The sequence below is a fragment of the Myxine glutinosa genome, chromosome 2 (genome assembly GCF_964187855.1).
Source record: "Myxine glutinosa chromosome 2, kmMyxGlut1.1, whole genome shotgun sequence".
In the NCBI taxonomy this organism is placed as follows: Eukaryota; Metazoa; Chordata; class Myxini; order Myxiniformes; family Myxinidae; genus Myxine; species Myxine glutinosa.
This window is the reverse complement of record NC_136262.1, coordinates 113,630,165-113,649,370: the sequence shown is the minus strand read 5'-3', so window position 1 is coordinate 113,649,370 and position 19,206 is coordinate 113,630,165. Positions and strand designations below refer to the sequence as shown.

At 45.3% G+C, this 19,206-nt stretch overlaps 1 protein-coding gene across 3 annotated transcripts in view; it reads right to left on the bottom strand.

Moving 5' to 3' along the window:
- Positions 1-19,206, bottom strand: part of LOC137421401 (uncharacterized) — a gene marked incomplete at its 3' end in the record, with an annotated part of 63,562 nt that overhangs the window by 23,716 nt on the left and 20,640 nt on the right. For all 3 annotated transcript variants that reach the window (XM_078771437.1, XM_078771436.1, XM_078771438.1), the window contains 1 exon segment: positions 223-313. In XM_078771437.1, coding sequence (XP_078627563.1) covers positions 223-313 — 91 coding nt within the window.

The window sequence follows — 19,206 nt, the reverse complement described above, 5'->3', positions numbered from 1 at the left end:
ATACACGAGCATTGCCTTGAGGTTTCTTTTCTCAGAGAAAAGTTCTTGTGATTGCTTTGCTATGCTATCGGCATTATTCAAACATGACGAGTCTGAATTACACGTAGCCATTTCCCATATGGCAGGAGATGCAAGAACAATACAGAAAGAAAAAAAATCCTTTTGGATGTTTGAAGAGGACGCAATCACAAAGGAGACTCAATGTAAGGAATGCATCCTCACTCGAAGAAGTTGGAATTGAGCGTGGAGCTGTTCTTTGGTGTGTTCAGGCAGGGAGGTGGAGCAGGTGAAGGAAATTGCGGAAACAATGGTCCTGCACAGAATGACACGGCGTAATCAAAGAACCAACAAACAGACAACACTCTGCCATCAGCATTTTTACCTTTTCGAACGTGCACCACCCAGGTAAACATTATTAAACGGTCATTGTTCATTGCAATACTGCAAGAAAGCAAAATAAATCTATGTAAATGATTCAGTGGTATTTGTCAGGTTATCAAGAAAATCGATTTTAAAATTCATCCAAAAAAAAAATCATGCCTGCGAAGAATGTTCATCCAAAAAGGGACCGATATGCGTGGTTCCCTGCACGTTGCCATTACGGAATAAAACATTTAGTACATATAAACAGAATGGAACGATGGTGAAATAGTTTTCATTTGAGGCCAAACAAAGTTTTAAAAAAAACAAAAAAAAACAGGGGCAACACCCCTGGCGGAATAAACAGTATACTGCACTGACTAAAGGTATTTTAAACCACATGTGTGGTTTGTGAAAACCACATGTGAAAAAGAAGGAGATGTCTGACAGGCGCTGTATTTTTGGTTTGGACAATTGCAACTGGTCGATGGGTTCCAGGTTTGACATCCAGTATGGCGGAGGACATACTCATTGATGCGGCACCCTGTCAAAAGGTTATTTAATGGCATTCGCGTACACCCAAGTTACTGTTTACCAATTTACAAGGCAGGAATTATTGTGTATATGTGGAACATTCCGTGCTGTGTGCGTACGGGGACAGGTGGGATTGGCAATATGAAATCTGAATGCTTCATTTGTTCGAATGAGTTGTTTGAAAATATGTTGACGTATGAATCTATGTGATGCATATAAACCATGACTTCCTCCCCCGTTCAACATGGATTGGTGTTAGATGTAATTTATCCCTTTCATCATCCATCTTTCTCCGCCCCCCCCCCCCCCACCCCCCACCCCACACCCCACCAAAAAGGCTGGCGGGTGGTTTGTGAATGGTGTAGATGGTAGGGTGTGGTCCAGATAAGCATTATGCATTGGGTTTTTTGGGGCTTTGTCGACCTGACCGACGGTAGGTCTTATCTGGGATGGGAAGTATGTCCTGGAGGTAAATGTTGCTGTTTTCTCTGAACCATCAGGCATGGCATGATGGCATTGCCCCTTGCCCATGATATATCATATCTCAATTTTATTGTTTTATTATAATTCAATATTGATATGTTATGTATGTAATATCACCATTGTAAGGAGCTAAGGAAACGGCAATCAGAGATTGTGGACCCTCGCCAGGATGTGTTTTTCAGTGATTTTAAGACTGTTGTGTTGACACAATTATGGTGCCCATACCATGTGATCAATGACATGATTATGATTTTACAAAATTGTGCAGGTGATGTTGCACCTGTGATGAAAGTTTCCTGTCATTCGTATTAACGAATGCAGAGAAAATCAAAATTGTTCTGTGCAGACAGACAAACGGATTTAAATGTAATATCCTCTCTTTTGACAGAGGTAATAGGAAGAGGGAGGCACATGTCGCTTCTTGGAGGGCCCCCAGGAAGCGGTATTGTGTTTCCTACTCGTAAAATGAAGAATCAGGCTGCATCGAACTAAATGGTGGTCTATTGGATTTTATTGGGAATTTTTTGCTGATGTGTTTTTGTTTTTTTTGGTGGGTTTGAACAACACAATATTGTTCACCTTATAGAGCTTTTGATTTTCCATTCTCTTCCAGGCTCCTCTAAGATTTGATAGAGAAATGGATTAGAGTAGATATCAGAAGTTGAAATGGAAAATAACTATAAATTCCAACAATAATCTGAGTATAATTGAATTAAATTGTCAATAACATTTCATTGGTTATGACTTTTGGCCAAACATTGAGTTGGTTTTCAAAATTTTAGATGTAACGAGGTTTGAGTATCATTAATGGTTGGAAAAACATTGGAAAATTGAATTTGGACCAAATTGGGAAAAGGGATTATGCATGTTGTTATCTAATTGGTTTAAAAGTGAATTCTTATAAAGGGAGCATTGACATACTTAGGTGGAAATCAGAAGATTGTGAAAATTAACTTGATTTTTTTGGAAAAAATTTGATAGAAGATGAACCATTTTGATTTGATTGGAAGATAATTTGATTAAAGAATGTGATAAATTTCACATTGTGAAATGAATGTGGAATCAGAATATTCATGTCAATGTGACGATACCTTGAAAAATGAGCAAGGTGGTAAGTTGAAAAAGGAAGGGTCCAAAATATATATATATATATATATATATATATATATATATATATATATATATATATATATATATATATACATATGTGCTTAACATCTGGTGTGACTTCAACAGGGAACGCAATTACCTGGCTTCCACAAAAGTGTTTTGGCTTTGGTGACAAGGGGCCGATAAGTGGTTCTCCACCTATCGGTGGTGATTTACCTGCGCGATCAGTCTGGGGATCGGTTGGTGAAATGGTTGTAGAAAAAGGAAGTGTTCCTGGAGTCAGCTGCAACCATCAATTGAAAGCTGTGGAGACCCTTCCTGGAATCACCAGTGAAGAACGGCTATAATACCAATCTCAGAAGACGAAACGTCCAGGCTACTGTGTACAAGGTGGAATAGACCCCAACAGATTTTACTTATAGTACACACAGTGGATAGCGTGTACAGTTGTCCGAGTACATTGAGTGAGTACTGAGTGTTATTCACATAGGCATTATGGGTAATGGGGCCTGAAAGGGTAAAGAAGGTGAACTAGATATTTCCCAAAAAGGTGCCTGCATAAATTACATATGTAAAGAATATGGTACAGATTCAGTTAAAGATGTTAAATCCTGGTATGGACAGGATTTGGTATGAATGGGTATGGTATGGTATGGGTATGGTATGAATGGGTATGGTATGAATGGGTATGGTATGAATGGATGGATGGATGGGTATGGTATGAATGGATGGGTATGGTATGAATGGACAAAAGGATGCAAGAAGGAATTCCCAAGAGACAGCACATTTGAGAGGAGCCGATTGGAAACATTAAGAAAAGAATTGGAAGCCAGGGGGAAACAAAAATTAAAGGTAGATTGGAAATCATTTCATTACTGGGACATTGAATCTAGGAACAGAGACACCAGAGCAAAAATGGGGGAGATGGTGGGGGGGCTTGCAAAAGGAGGTGAAACAGATACAGAATAGGCTGGGAGAGGTATCCACTCAAATGCCTCTTGAAGTTAGCAATGGAAAGCCATCCACCCCATCCAAGTCCAGATTGTACCTGGAAGCAAGGACATATGAGATAGCACAATTGCAAGAGGAAACTCCTCCACCGTATCGAAGGAATCTTGCATATCAGGAACGTGCACCTGCCAGTCAGGAGCAACTTGCAGTAGTACCTGAACCTGACAAAGGACTGGGACAAGGAGGAGCGGTTGGCTCTAGCCAACAGGAGGAAGTTGAAGGAAGCGGCTCATGAGGCTACTACCCAAGAGGGTGCAACAAGGGGACAGGAATGGAGTCAGAGAAAATTAATGACTCGGTGATGTTACGGATTCGTCACTTCCATCGTTGTGGTTTTCATCCACTGTAAGCATATTTAGTTCCATGTACTATTCTTGGTATAGTTTGAGTGAAATGGAAATAACTGTTTTCAAAAGGGAAAAATTAGTGTTTGAAAAGAAAAACGAAATGGATCGGGAGAAACCGGAAGAGAAGAAGAGGAAGCGAGAGTGGAGCGAGAGTGGAGCAAGTGAGGTCGGGGGAAAAAGCAGAACTACTTTGAAATATCGTGCGGACACTGGCGAACGTGGGTCACGAGCAAAGATTGGTTTTCCCAGGAAAGGGATTCCTGTGACAGTCGTGATCGCTGCGACAGATAAATCTGCGTGACGGATTTTGCGGTCGATTCCGAAGTGAATCATTGTTGGAGAACAGGTACGCCTCCATTACAGGCCCGTCCGCCATTTCGCCTCGCTCCAGCCTTTTCACCTCGCTCCAGCCTTTTCACCTCGCTCCAGCCTTTTCACCTCGCTCCAGCCTTTTCACCTCGCTCCAGCCTTTTCACCTCGCTCCAGCCATTTCACCGCGCCCCAGCCACTAGCCTGGTTCGCGTGTGTAATGTGGATTTCGATTGGGGAATTCGTGGTTCTCCGTTTGGGAGGCGCTGAACGTTCATACCAGCGTCATTGTCTGGTGAACCAAAAGTGTGCATTCCCAGTTGCCTTTTGGGTGCACCTTTGCATGACCGAGGTCGGCCCGACACCCCCCCCCCCCTTCCCCCCCAGCGGCTTGTCGGCAGCGTTGACTGTCAGCCGCCCGGGATTCTGGTCTCGATACGACTTTTTTCCTTTTGACCACCGGAGCGTGGATCGACGTTGGCCTGGTGCCAGGACAGTGACTGGGAATGTTTCCTTTCGCTCACGTGGAGCACCGTGAGTTATTGAGTAAGAAACTGGTGGTACCATCATAGGAATTATATGGTATTTTTGTTGTGCAATTGAAACATGTTGTACTTGTGCTGTTATTCTTGTGCAAGACTAATACAATACTTGTTTTTTGGTAACAACTGATTGGTGTGGTTTCACTATTTGTCATTGGCACACATAATAGCACTTCTTTCTGCCGTGATTCCTTTCGGGGCTCGGAGGTACACCGTGACCGGGGTTTGGGGAGGAGCACGTAACAGTGAGCAAGAGAAAAAACTAGTTGCAACAACTGCACAATACTTTCCACCTAACAGCTATAATACAAGAAGTATTATAGGGGCCTGTATTAATTGGGGGCCTGTCGGGAACTTGCCATTAACCAATCAAAGTCTGACTCTCCAGAAGAGGGATTTTGAGCAGTCTGGTGTAACAAATTTCCCTCAGCGGAAATTTCCAGGGGCAAATCAGGAACGCTCAGACCTTACGTATATGAACTTAAGGCAGATATATGAGCTTAAGGCATTGCAGAGCAGTATGCCATCAATCAAGACAGATCCAGTCCAATTCACAGAGGAGTTGCGATTGATTGTGGAAACTCAATTACCAAATGCGAGGGACATGGAAATACTTCTGAAATGGCTAATTCCTAATGCCACAACGTTGACAGCTAATGGGAAAGAGAACCTGGGAAAGTCGATATGGACAAATAATCAAAAATGGCAAAGTTAAATAGATTAATAGAGGCCATACAAAAACTGTCACCTGTGACTGACTGGAACAAAGTGGTCACGTGTAAACAGAAAACTGGAGAAGATTCTGCTGACTATTTGGAAAGACTGCGAGATATTTTCCGATTACATTCGGGAATAGGCCCGGCACAGATAGACGATGCCATAAAACCCCTTTTTATGAATGGCTTGTTGCCAAAATTGAAGAGACGTGGAAAAACAGTGTATTTCTTGGGAAGGAAAGACAATACAAGAAATATTGACTTATGCTTTGCATCATCAGCGAATACAGGCCAGAAACAGCGCTATAAATGCCGAAAAGTTGATGCAATTGCAGACCCAAGCCTTAATGCCTGCGGAACAACGCAGAAGAGTTTATGAATCACGAGAAATCCAGAAGCCAAGGTGGCAAGGAGGAAGAAGAGAACGGAGGGGAAGAACAGAGGATGACAAGGACCGGTGTTTCAAGTGGAGAGAATTGTGACACTGGAGACAACATTGTCTGTATTCAAATAGGAGAATTTCATAGGGAAAACCAAGAGCAAGGGTACCAGCAAGTACCAGCATTTCAGACAAATAACAGGGCTCTGTTACTGGAGACCCCAAATAGGGGCAAGAGTCAACAGGCTAATTGGTCTGGTAAGCCCTTCTGACTAGACTGACTGACTTTTTCTGAATATGAGCAACTGTCGACGCTTCCTGTGGCTGCAAAGTCTTCGGAGCAAGAATGATTCATTTTTTTTTCATCGGCAATGTAATAATTAATTTATTAAATGCAGAAATTGGGGGATTTAGGCAACAGCTTGGGAAAAAAAATTTTTTGAATTTACAAATTTTGGAACAATTGGCTTACGAATTTTTTTTTTGGGGAACCAAGTTACGAGAGTCACATGACGATCAGGTGGGATTTTTTTTTTTTTGACTTGTTTTGGATGATTGATATGTCAGTGGTCGTCTGGCATGTGAAGGGGTGTGTTGTCAAACATTGACAGCATGTGAAGGTGTGATGGAGGTTGTGGTGAGTGGGTTTGTGATGAGGTGGTTGGGAGTGCCACGCTGTTTGACGAACATTGCCTTTTATGGTCAGGGTGGAAAACTCAAGTTTCCCTTGACATCATTAACCGAGGAGTTTAAGGTGGTGAGGGTGCGGGAGTTCATAATGTTGCAGGATTCAAGTGATGCAGTGGTAAAGAATGCTCTCCCAGAGAAGAAGGGATCTCGCGAGATCTTGGACGGCGGCAGGGATTCTCGAAGCTCCACACGGTCTCCACGTTTTCAAAGTTAAGTCTGTTCACAATTGTATTTTGTCGAAACTGTATTTATCTTTCGGTGTGTGAAGTTATAGTGTGCACCTTGGAAGTTTCTCGGTGTTTATCTTTCATAAATTAATCGTCTGTTTGCCGCGTCGCGAGCAAGGCCTTTGCCGCGCCGCGAGCGATTTGAAATCGAAGTTAAGTAATTGTTCCCATTTGTATTTTCGTTATAACTATTTATTTTATGGTGTGTGTACGTATATTATGTCCCAAGAAAGATCTTTGGTGCAAATCTTTCATAACTGTATTGAAAATCGTGTTAATTCGTGTCGTGTCTTGAGGCCTTGTACAGTGTACAACCTTGAGGCTTTGTTTTTCTCTCAGCGGTCGGTCGTTTGTGATCAAATAACTTTCGTTCTCCGTTTTCCCAGTATTTTCACCCAAATCTTCCTTGTTTAAAATCTTAACTTTAAAAAAAAAAAAAAACCCCAAAAAACATTTCCTTCTCTATTATTCTTTGTTCTCATTCGTTTATTCATTCTTATTCGTTCGGTCGTTCTTCGACCACGTGTTTCTCCCCCATTTCCCCAGATAGTTTTCACTGTTATTAACCTTCAATATTTACACTTTCCCCTCAAGTTCTGTATTCCGTCATATATTATAACACCTTTTTCTTCTTCTTCTTTAAAAGGCTGCTTTTGACTTGCTCACCAAATCTATTCATCCCCCAAAAAAATTCCATCTCCTATAGTGCCTTTTTTCTACATTCCCTAAACTCTCCTGCACTCCATCCTCCATCCAGCGTCCTTAAACGTATTTTTAACTCGAAGGTCACAAGAAGCTCATTTTGCAATAAATGTTCGTTTCCCATTAATTATACACTTTCTAAAATCCAATCTCACCCCTCCCCTCCAAATCTTCCCCATAACCCCTCCCCTCCAAATCTTCCCCATCACCCCTCCCCTCAAAATCTTCCCCATCACCCATCCCTTTCAAATCTTCCCCCTTTCCCCTCCCCTCATAATCCTCCCCATCACCCATCCCTTTCAAATCTCCCCCCTTGCCCCCTCCCTCCTAAACTACCCCCTCACCCCTCCCCTCCAAGACTCCCCCTCGCCCCTCCCCTCCTAGACTCCTCCCTCACCCCTCCCCTCCAAATCTCCCCCATATCCACTGATCTCTACAACCACTGGATAGCGCATTGGCTGATCGATCTGACGCCAAACGCCGCCATCTTAACCACTCGCATTGATTCTCCAAGAAAGCTCGCGTTAACACTCCTGCCAATACATATATAATTTTGATTCGTTATTACTATAAATGGACTCAATATGCCTTCATGTGCTGCGGTCAACTGTACAAATAGGCAGTTCAAGGGTTGCAATCCAACATTTCATCTGTAAGTATAATAAAGTTACTGTAAATGAGAATGTTTAGCGTTAATAGCGTGCAACACATGAACGAGTTAGATGTTTGTACAGACCCATGTGTAGATTCCCTTGTTAGTTGCTGTGTAAAAAAAGTTCTATATTTTAGATTTACATTACAATCTAACTTTTAGTTAGACTACTTTAAAACAAATAGCTTGCAAAACCACAGATTTGTGTGGAGCTGAGTATGAATTATTACTTAATTGTAAGTGAAGAATAAAAATCAGTAAAAACAAATGCACAAAATTACGATGTAAAACTGTAATCGGATCTAGATCTGATTACAGTTTTACACAAATGACAATGTGACTAGATCTAGAGTCGAGACTCTAGATCTAGTCACATTGTCATTGAAGAGTCTGGACTCGGAGCTCAAGCAATACTGCCACTACATGACTGTAAAGTATGTTGTATGTACTTGTACATGCATGTAGTTTATTCCTTAAAGGCTAAAGGGCTAAGGCAGTTCCCTTGTTATGATTTATAATTTCTGAAAGGAATACTTAGAGAATAAATAAATTTACTAAATAAAATTGCATATCAATTGTATGTTGACAGCTGTATAACAGATATGTACATACATTGTAGAGCCAGTAACATTCATATGCATATGGATGTGGTAAAGAAGCCTGATCATTTGTGGCCATATTTGCTGGAATAAGTCGGTATAATACATGGAAATTATTTTGATGTTACCCTTTGTTTTGTCATATAGATTCCCTTGGTCGTCGATCTGTTCTGCAGATATGGATGGTAAACATGCATGTGCTCACCACTGCATGCGCTTGCTACCCCTCACCACTGCATGCGCTTGCTACCCCTCACCACGGCACGCGCTCGCTACCCCTCACCACGGCACGTGCTCGCTACCCCTCACCACGGCACGTGCTCGCTACCCCTCACCACGGCACGTGCTCGCTACCCCTCACCACGGCACGTGCTCGCTACCCACTCACCACTGCAAGCGCTCGCTACCCACTCACCACTGCATGCACTCGCTACCTTCTCACCACTGCATGCACTTGCTACCCACTCACCACTGCTGGCACTCGCTACTCCTCACCACGGCACGTCAATAGCCTCAGTTGATAGCTCATTGTACCAGTACAAATGTACTCCTTTAAATACCAACGTTGCCAAAGGACGATCAATATCAAATTGCCTTTCATTGCCACAACTGTACTTTTTGCCTTACATATTGCATATTGCCTTTTATTGCCATAACAGTACATGTATTCCTTCAATGATTTTTAAGATTCCTTCATGCCGCCCCCCCCTCCCCCCCATTTACTACTGAAAAGTTTACTTCTGACAAGAAATAAGAATGGAAATAAATCACAACAAAGTAATTACTCACCTGAATTCATCCCTGCTGTTCAAAACAACATCAAGCTCACCCTGTTCAACACCCGGTCCCTCAACAATAAATGCCTCATCCTGAACGAATACATCCTGGATAACAAACTGGACTTTCTCTGTCTCACCGAAACCTGGCAACAACCTCTGGACTACTACACACTCAACCTCACCACACCCAATGGATATTCCTACGTCAATAAACCACGCTCGGAGGGCCGAGGTGGTGGAATTGCCGTTATCCACCGTCAAGACATCAAGACCAACCTCATCTCCATCTCATCTGCTCCATCATTTGAACACCTGGCTTTAAAACTCTCTGGTCACACGCAGTCAGTCATGGCTGTCGTCTACCGCCCTCCCAAACCACACCCATCATTCCTGTCTGACTTCTCCTACTTTCTGACCCAGCTATGTTCCCTCTCCCCCTCAATCCTCCTCCTTGGTGATTTCAATATCCACACTGACTCCACTGACTCCACTGACTCCACTGACTCCACTGACTCCACTGACTCCACAATAACCACTGACTTCACTGATTTACTCACCTGCTTTAACCTCACTCAACATGTCGACTTTCCTACCCATATCCGTGGTCACATTTTGGACCTTGTCTGCTCCACTGGATTAAATTTGCACCATCTCTATGGCTCCGACCTCACCCTCTCTGACCACTTAGCCATCACTCTGACCATCAACATCCCCGCCCCAACACCAAGGCATTATCGCACAATCAACTTCCGTAAGCTAAACGCTCTTTCACCTACCTCATTCTCATCCACCCTCTCTGAAAAAATGTCCACTTCTACCTTCATTGACCTCCACACCCCTTCCGACCTCACTGACTACTACAACCACACTCTCTCCTCCTGCCTTGACCAGCTTGCGCCTGTAAAAACCAAAACAGTTTCTTTCACCCATTCTGCTCCCTGGTTTACCCCTGAACTCCACCTGATGAAAACTCGTGCTCGCCAACTTGAAAGACTCCGCAATAAAACGGGTCTCACAGTTCACTCCCAAGCCTACAAGGACCACATACAACACTACAAAGATGCCCTCTCCCGCGCCCGCTCTGCCTACTACTCTCAAATTATCCACTCTGGCTCCGGAAACCCAAAAGCACTCTTCTCGACAATAAACAAACTCCTCCGCCCCCTGAACACCACCACCCAGTCATTCACAGTAGACAACTGCATCTCCTTCCTCTCTTTCTTCCAACGCAAAATTGACAACATCTACAACAGCTTGACCACCGCCGCACCCGCTCCCCCTCCAACCACCTGCCCCCCCTTGTCCTGCCATCCCCTGTCTCGGTTCTCCCCAATCTCTCCTACTGACCTCTCTGAACTCCTCATAGGAATGAAAACTGCCACCTGCACTCTTGACCCCATCCCCTCCAGCTTTGTCAAAGCCTCCCTCCCTGCTCTCTCTCCACTTATCATTGCAACAATAAACTCCTCCCTGTCTACAGGCATCGTCCCACCTTCCCTCAAAATTGCTGCTGTTACCCCCATTCTAAAAAAACCTGGTCTAAACCCTGACACCCTAAACAACTTCAGACCCATCTCCAACCTACCCTTTCTGTCAAAAGTTTTGGAACGCGCTGTAGCCACTCAACTCAAACATCATCTCTCTGCCAATAACTTGTATGAAACATTCCAATCCGGATTCCGCTCCAACCACAGTACTGAAACTGCTCTCCTCAAAATCACCAACGACCTTCTCCTCTCCTCTGACGCTGGCAACCTCAACATTCTCGTCCTCCTCGACCTCAGCGCTGCCTTTGACACCATCGATCACACTATCCTCCTCACCCGACTTGAATCCACCTTTAACGTCACCGGCACTGCCCTCTCTTGGATTAAATCATACCTCTCTGACAGATGCCAGTTCATCTCCATCAATAACTGCAAATCCCCCACTGCTCCCCTCCCCCAAGGTGTCCCCCAAGGTTCAGTTCTTGGCCCCCTCCTCTTCATCCTTTACCTGTCCCCGCTCGGTCACTTAATCCGCCGTCATGGTCTCCAATTCCACTGCTTCGCCGATGACATCCAGCTTTTCATCTCCACCAAGTCCGTCTCCACCGACACCCACTCTATCCTGACAAACTGCATCACTGAAATAAAATCCTGGCTTCAAATCAACTTCCTCAAGCTTAACTGTGATAAATCTGAAATAATCATCATTGGCCCAAAAACGCTCACAAAATCCACCCATAACTTTGCCCTCAACATCGACGGTATCCCAGTATCCACCTCCCCTCACATCCGGAATCTTGGCGTCATCTTTGACCAAACCCTTTCCTTCGACAAATACACTAAACAGATCACAAAGTCAGCCTTCTTTCACCTGAAAAACATTGCCCGTCTCCGCTCATCCCTCTCCTCCACGGCTGCAGAAACCCTCATCCACGCCTTCATCACCTCCCGTCTGGACTACTGCAATAGCCTCCTCTATGGTTCACCCTCAAAAATCACCAATAAACTCCAATACATTCAGAACTCCGCTGCCCGTCTACTCACTCATTCCCGGACCCGTGACCACATCACCCCCGTCCTTTACAAGCTTCACTGGCTCCCCATCCCCCAGAGAATCCAGTACAAAATCCTCCTCTTGACATACAAAGCCCTCCATAACCTGGCCCCATCCTACCTGGCTGACCTCCTCTCCAGACACACTCCCACCCGCAACCTCCGCTCTGCTGGTACCAACCTCCTGACCCCCTCCATCCGGACCAAATTCAGATCCTGGGGGGACAGGGCCTTCTCCATCGCTGCTCCCACCCTCTGGAACTCACTACCTCACACCATCAGAGACTCCTCCTCACTCACCACATTCAAAACATCACTAAAGACCCACCTGTTCAACGCTGCATTCAACATTCAACCCACAGCATTTAACCCCTGACTATCTCTTCTCCTTCTCCCTCCTTTTGCTTTAAATATTTCCCTATTGATTCTTGTCTTGTCTTTTTGATTCTTGTCTTATATATATGCCGTATATCGCTGCTGTTTGTTTTCTTGATTCTTGTCTTTTTGCAATTGTTGTTTTCATGTATTGTTATGCATTATGTTTTCCACTCTGTCAAAGCGCCTTTGGGCTTCTGGAAAAGCGCTATACAAAATAAATGAATTATTATTATTATTATAATTACCTTTTTTAAATTACTTTTATTCAGCAAAGAAAACAAATTACCATTCAATAAGAACTGTTAGTGGATGCCATTACTGATCTCGTCTGCAAAATGCTGCAACATTAATAGCATTGTTTTGTTGTGAAGGAAGCAAATGATTGGGACTTGGTGTAGTGGGGGACATTTTTTTGATGATTAAACAAGTTGATGTTGATGTAGGCCTCTATTACGAGAATACAATTTGACACTATAGTATAAGGGATTTGATATAAAGTCCAGATCTGAAGGAAAGTAGCGAGCTTAGTTGGGAATTGCATACAAATTATGTGTTGTTCACTCCAACTCCTGACGCGTCCGCATACGATGCGAGTGGTTAAGATTGCCTACCTGTGTGTGCGGCAGCGTCAGTTGTGTGTGTTACGTTCAGTGGGCGATGCGCTATCCAGTGGTTGTAGAGATCAGTGCCCATATCCCATCCCTTTCAAATCCCTCCCCTTGTCCCTTCCCTCCCAACCCTCCCCCTCACCCCTCCAAATCTCCCCACCCTCATTTCTTCTTAATTTCCCCCCTCACTCCCCCTCCTCAAAGCGTCCTCCCCGCTTCTTCCCCCTTCCAACTCTCACCTCCATCTCCCCCAACCTTCTGCCTCGCTCTTCCCCCTCCTCAAATAACACCTCATTATGCCTCACCCAATCACCATCAAACCTTTTGTCCGCCCCATCCTTCCCTTTCTCCGAGCTATTCTGAAATCTGACACCTTCAACAGCTCTCCCTACCTCTTCCACCTCTTCCACCTCTTCCACATCTTACCCTACCCCTCCTCCCCCCTGTTCTGTATCCGATGCTCCCCCTTCCTCTTCATTAACAGTATGGACCTCAAACATCCGGGGCCTTCGTTCAAACTTAACTGATCTCTCCATACAGGTTGCTTCTGTCAAACCAGACGTGATCTGCTTAACAGAAACTTTCCTCCTTCATGTTGTCTGATTCCTTAGTATCTCTCCCGGGTTACTCCCTCCTCCGGGATGATAGACCTGAGCCTCGTCCTGGAGGTGGGGTTGCTATCTTTATCAAAAACTCTTCCGCACTCGCCCTGCACTGCACTCTCCACCTCACCCCCAGGAATACCTCTGGCTATGGCTTCCCCTTCGCTCCCACCTCTTGTTCATATGTGTTGTACCGTCCACCAAACTGATGACTCCATCTACATCTCGCTGTCTGATAATATGGACCAACTTATATCTACTCATCCCAACTCTATCTTCCTCATATGTGGTGATTTCAATTGTCACCATGCCAGTTGGCTGGGTGTGGGTACCTCTCTCACCAGCCATGGCTCCTCAGCAAAGGACTTCTGCGACTCACTCGGACTGACACAATCTGTCAATTTCCGACCCGGATATCGGTCAACGGAGCATCTTCTCTTCTGGACTTGGTTATGACTAACTTCCCTGAAAATATCTGCTGCTCTGCTTCTGCTCCAATCGGATCATCTGATCATGTCCTTGTTAAAGTGGACATCTCTCTGACCATTCTCAGGGAGCCTGCTCAGCGTCGACGAGTCTGGCATTTCACTCAGGCCAACTGGCACGGTCTTCAAGCAGCCATCAATCATCTGGACTGGTCTCCCATCGCTACCACCTCTGACATCAACTCATCCTGGGAATTCTTCCAAAGTAAATTGCTCTCTCTCATGCACAGATTTATCCCATCTCGTCTTCAGTCGTCATACCCTTCCTCCCGTCCATGGTACACGGAATCTTGTGGTGAGGCTGTTGCCCAGAAACAACTTGCCTTCATCTCCTGGAAAGCAAATCCAACAGAAGGAAATCTCATTTCCTTTCACAAAGCCCGAAAACAAGTGTGTGTCCACCCTCAGGAGAGCCAGGAAACAATATCTCTCCGTTCTCAAGACCGAACTCTCTTATCTGTCTCCCTCTTCCAAATCCTGGTGGCATCTGGTCAAATCTGTTTCTGGTGTTTGTTCCCCCTCCATCCCCTCCCTTACCTCAAACGGCTACACAGCCGACTCCGCACGTGAAAAAGCTGAATGCCTCAACTCTGCGTTTGCCTCTAAATCTTGTGTCCCAAACCCATCCCTCTCTGTACCCACCATACCCAGTCGTAACCAGTCGTACCCAGCTGCTCCTGGACTCCATGTCCTTTCCTCCTGACAAGGTGGAAAAGTTTGTCAACCCTCGACTCTGATTCTGCAACTGGACCTGACGGCATCAGCCCACGGGTCCTAAAATCCTGTTCTTCCGCTCTTTCACTCCCTCTCTCTGTTCTCTTCACCCTCTCTTTTGCTCAAGGTCAACTGCCATCTGCTTGGAAATCAGCCAACATCACTGCTTTGCACAAAATAGGTGCAAAAACAGATCCTAGCAACTACAGACCAATCAACCTTCTCCCAATTATCAGCAAAGTCATGGAATCCATCATTGCTTCAGATATGAAATCTTTCCTCTTCTCCAATGGCTTGATCTCTGATCATCAATTTGGTTTCAGACCAGGTCACTCTACTCTGGACATGCTGCTTCTGCTGTCTCAACAATGGATGGACGTCCTCAATGCCAAACAGGAAATTAGAGCTGTCTCCCTCGACATATCACGTGCCTTCGATACGGTCTGGCACCCCGCTCTGCTCACCAAACTCTCCTCCTTTGGTATCCATGGAAATCTCCACGCATGGCTGGCGGACTTCCTCTCTAGTCGTCGTGTGGCCCTGAATGGGTTTCTCTCATCTCCTCTTCCTCTTCAGGCTGGAGTTCCCCAAGGCAGTGTTCTGGGCCCTGTGCTTTTTCTGGTCTTCATCAATGATCTCTCTGACTCTCTTGAAAATCCTCTCTATCTCTTTGCTGATGACAACTCTCTGCCGCTCCATTCCTCATCCCTCAGATCGGCAGTCTGCAGCCTCCTCACTCTCTGCAGACCTGGACAAAATCAGACTGGGCAAACAAGTGGAACATGTCTTTCAATCCTGACAAATCTCACACTCTTACGATGTCTCTCCGAAAAGACCGATTGGACAACCCTCCCATCTACTTTCTGAATAATCCTCTCCAAAAAGTTCTGTCACTCAAGCTTTTGGGTCTCACTATCTGCCATGATCTTTCCCGGGAAAACCACATTTCCAAGCTGGCCTCCAAAGCCAGTCGCCGACTGGGCATCCTCCGTCGTGCGAAGTCCTTCCTTGGCACACCTGAGCTCCTCACCACATACAAGGCTTTCATCCGCAGCTCAATGGAGTACTGCTCTCCCCTCTGGGCTGGTGCTCCTGCCTCACACCTAGCTCGTCTTCACGCTGTTGAAACCAAAGCGTTCAGAATCATTGGAACCTCCCGCGATGACACTATCTCGGAGGGCCTTTCACTTAATCACCGCAGGCAGGTTGGTGGTCTTTCCGTCTTCTACCGACTCCTCTCCGGCCTTGCCCCCCCAGCTCTCTCTGGGCTCTGTCCCCCAAATATTCCTGCAGGTCGCACAAGATCTGCCTGCAACCCTCTTATGGTTAAACTGCCAAAATCAAGACTCTCTGCTCACCTTCACTCCTCTTTTCTCCCGCCTCTGGAACAAACTCCCTCACTCTCTTCAATCCCACTCCTCCCTCCAGGTCTTTAAAACGGCTGTTCACCACCATCTATCTTATCTTCCCCAATCCAAAACCTTGATCTTTTCTACCCATGCTAATTTCACCCCAAATCCACTTTTTTGAGGTGACTTTTGACTTCTGTCCTGGAAGTCCTTGGTGTCCTTGCGTTTTATACCTATCCTGCCTCCCCCCAGGCCCTCTCCCTCCAAAAACATCTCCCGATGTCCCTGCTCTCAAATGTTGTGTTTGTGTCCTTCACCCTCTCTCCATCTTGTCTGCCGCTCCCCTTTGCGTTTTCGTGTCGGTTTGACTTTTTGTGTGATAAATGTTAGCTCTTTCATGAGCCTTGATCTTGTGTACAAAAATAATAATAATAAAGTTCAGTTGTGCTAATCGAGCTGCCCAGCATGTCCCACCATTCGCACTATGAACCTAGCTGCGCAGCATATCGCACCAGCTGCACAAGACGTCCCCCTCACCACGCCCACGAGCTACAGAATGTAAACACTTCACCACATCTATTACCAGCTGCTGAATACAGCATCACCTGCCATCACACACAAACAATGGGCAGAATACTCACCTCACACATCTACCCACAATGCCTGCATGACTACTTACGTCCAGGGTCTCAATCATTATCGTCCTGCTGCTTTGACCTGTGTTTTGCCTTTCGGTCTGCTCATTGTTCAATCATGGGTTCGAAGCGCAAGACCCATGCTGGAGATGCGTCAACTACCAAGAGGCAGAAGAAAGCATTGAGCCCGAGCCAGAAATTCACCGTTCGGTACATATAGAAGAATGAGAGGACGATCTGAGAAATTGTTGCGGCGAGCGCTGTACCAAGCACAAAGGTGGTCGCCCAGGTCTGGGACATCCACATAGAAAGGATGTACAAGCTTCTGAACGTATGGAAAGAAGACAATGCGCAGAAGAACATGCCTTCAAGTAGACCTCTCATTCGTGCAAAGGCAAGACGCATTTACAATACACGTATCTGGCTGGTGCGAGCACAAGTGATGCAGGTGTGGCTATGAGTGATGCGCTGAGGAATGTGGGTGTGGACAGCCCCAGTCCATTCAAAGCGAGCAGATTCACCACTTCAACAGTATGGTCTCCGCAACATCAAACTGACAGGCGAGAATGCCTCCACGGACCACGATGCAGCCAAAACGTTGCCTGCTCAACTCGCACAGCTCGACGAGAAAGGGTACCTGCCAGAGCAGGTCTTCAATGCAGATAAGACTGGCCTGTTCTGGAATAAAATGCCCATGAGAACTTTCATCTCGAAGCGAGAGAGAACAGCATCAGTGTTCAAAGTCGCCAAGGAGCAGGCATCTCTTCCCCTCTGCCCAAATGCAAAAGGGAACTGTATGATTAAACCCATGATGGCATACCATTCCCTGAACCCACGTGCTCTCAAAGGCAAGAACAAACATACCCTGCCCGTGCTTTGGAGGGCCAACAGGAAGGCGTGGCTAACGGCAGTAAAATTTTCATGGACTGGTTCCATAACTGGTTCATCCCTCAAGAGGAGAGGGAGCTGGCAAAACAAAACCACTCCTGCAGGTGGGGGCTCACCCGAACGTCGAGGTGATCTTCATGCCATCCAACAGCACCTCCCTGATGCAGCTGCTAGACCAAGGGGTAATCTCCAGTTTTAAAACGTATTACACCCACTGCACCTTTAGCCACATTTTGGATGTGATAGACTCCAACTCAAAGTTCACCCTCGGGCAGTGTTGTAAACAGTTAAACATAGCCCACTGCATCATTGGCGCCATCAAGGAGTCGCTGGATGAGGTGAGAGTCTCCACGAACAATGTCTGCTGGCAAAACCTGTGGTCACAGACAGTGAAGAACTTTACAGGCTCCCCGACAACACAGAGGAGAGGAATGAAATCGCCAGGTTGTCATGTCAGGTGGGAGGGAAAAGCTTTGATGACATGGAGCCCGAGGATATTATCGCCTTGCATGTCGAAGAGCTCAGCGAAGGAGTTGGATGCTACCACCAAGGTTTCCAAGGAGGGGGAGGAGGAGGAGGGCAGTGATGGTGCTGAGATCCAACTTCACGGTTAAGTTCCTGGGAGAGATACTGGAGGACATGCGGGCAATTGACAGGGTGCAAGAAGCCAACCCGGTCATGAGGCTTCACCCCAAGTTTAAGAGGGGGTTTGATGACGTGATGCTCCCATTCAAGGAGATACATCTCGATCACGAATTTTCTCACTGTGATACCCCTCCTGCCTATCCTGCCTCCCCTCAGTGCACGACTCATCCGCGGCCTCATCTGCACCCTCTTCGGCGCCCTCAGTGCACAACTTGGTGACCTTTTCAGCGCCCTCACCTACATTCCTTTCGGTGCACGACTCATTAGCAACCCCACCTGCGTCATCTTCAGAGTTCACTCGATTTTAATTCTTCATCAACATTTGAAAATTTGCGCATTTGTGTTTATAAAAGTTTGAAACGATACATGCTGTTTTTTTGTTCGTTTGTTAAAGACTTAAGCTGTTATTGCATTCCTTCAATAAACATTTGAAATGGTGCCTGGTGTTATCGTTTTTTATTATTTGTAAGCATTTTTATGAGACTGTAATCATGTGTACACAGTTGAAAAAAACATTTTAATGTAAAAAAAGGAATCGCAGGAAACCTGTCCCCCTTTTTCGCAAGGTATCAATGGGAAAAATGCCGATAGGTTCCCGGCAATTCACAATTCAGAAGGGAAAATCAAAACGCCCACGACTACGCGAAACACAAGGTCACAAGTGTAGAAACAGGTCACATTTTGTTAACCGTGAATGTCTGTACATTGGTTTTACCTGTATATCGTTTAAAGCCCCATCTCTCAATGGTGAAGAAGAACTTATATATATATATATATATATATATATATATATATATATATATATATATATATATATATATATATATATATATATATATATATATATATATATATATATATATACACACATGTTCCGTTGAACTTGGGGACGACTAAGAAGAAGACCTTTGTTGGTTCGAAA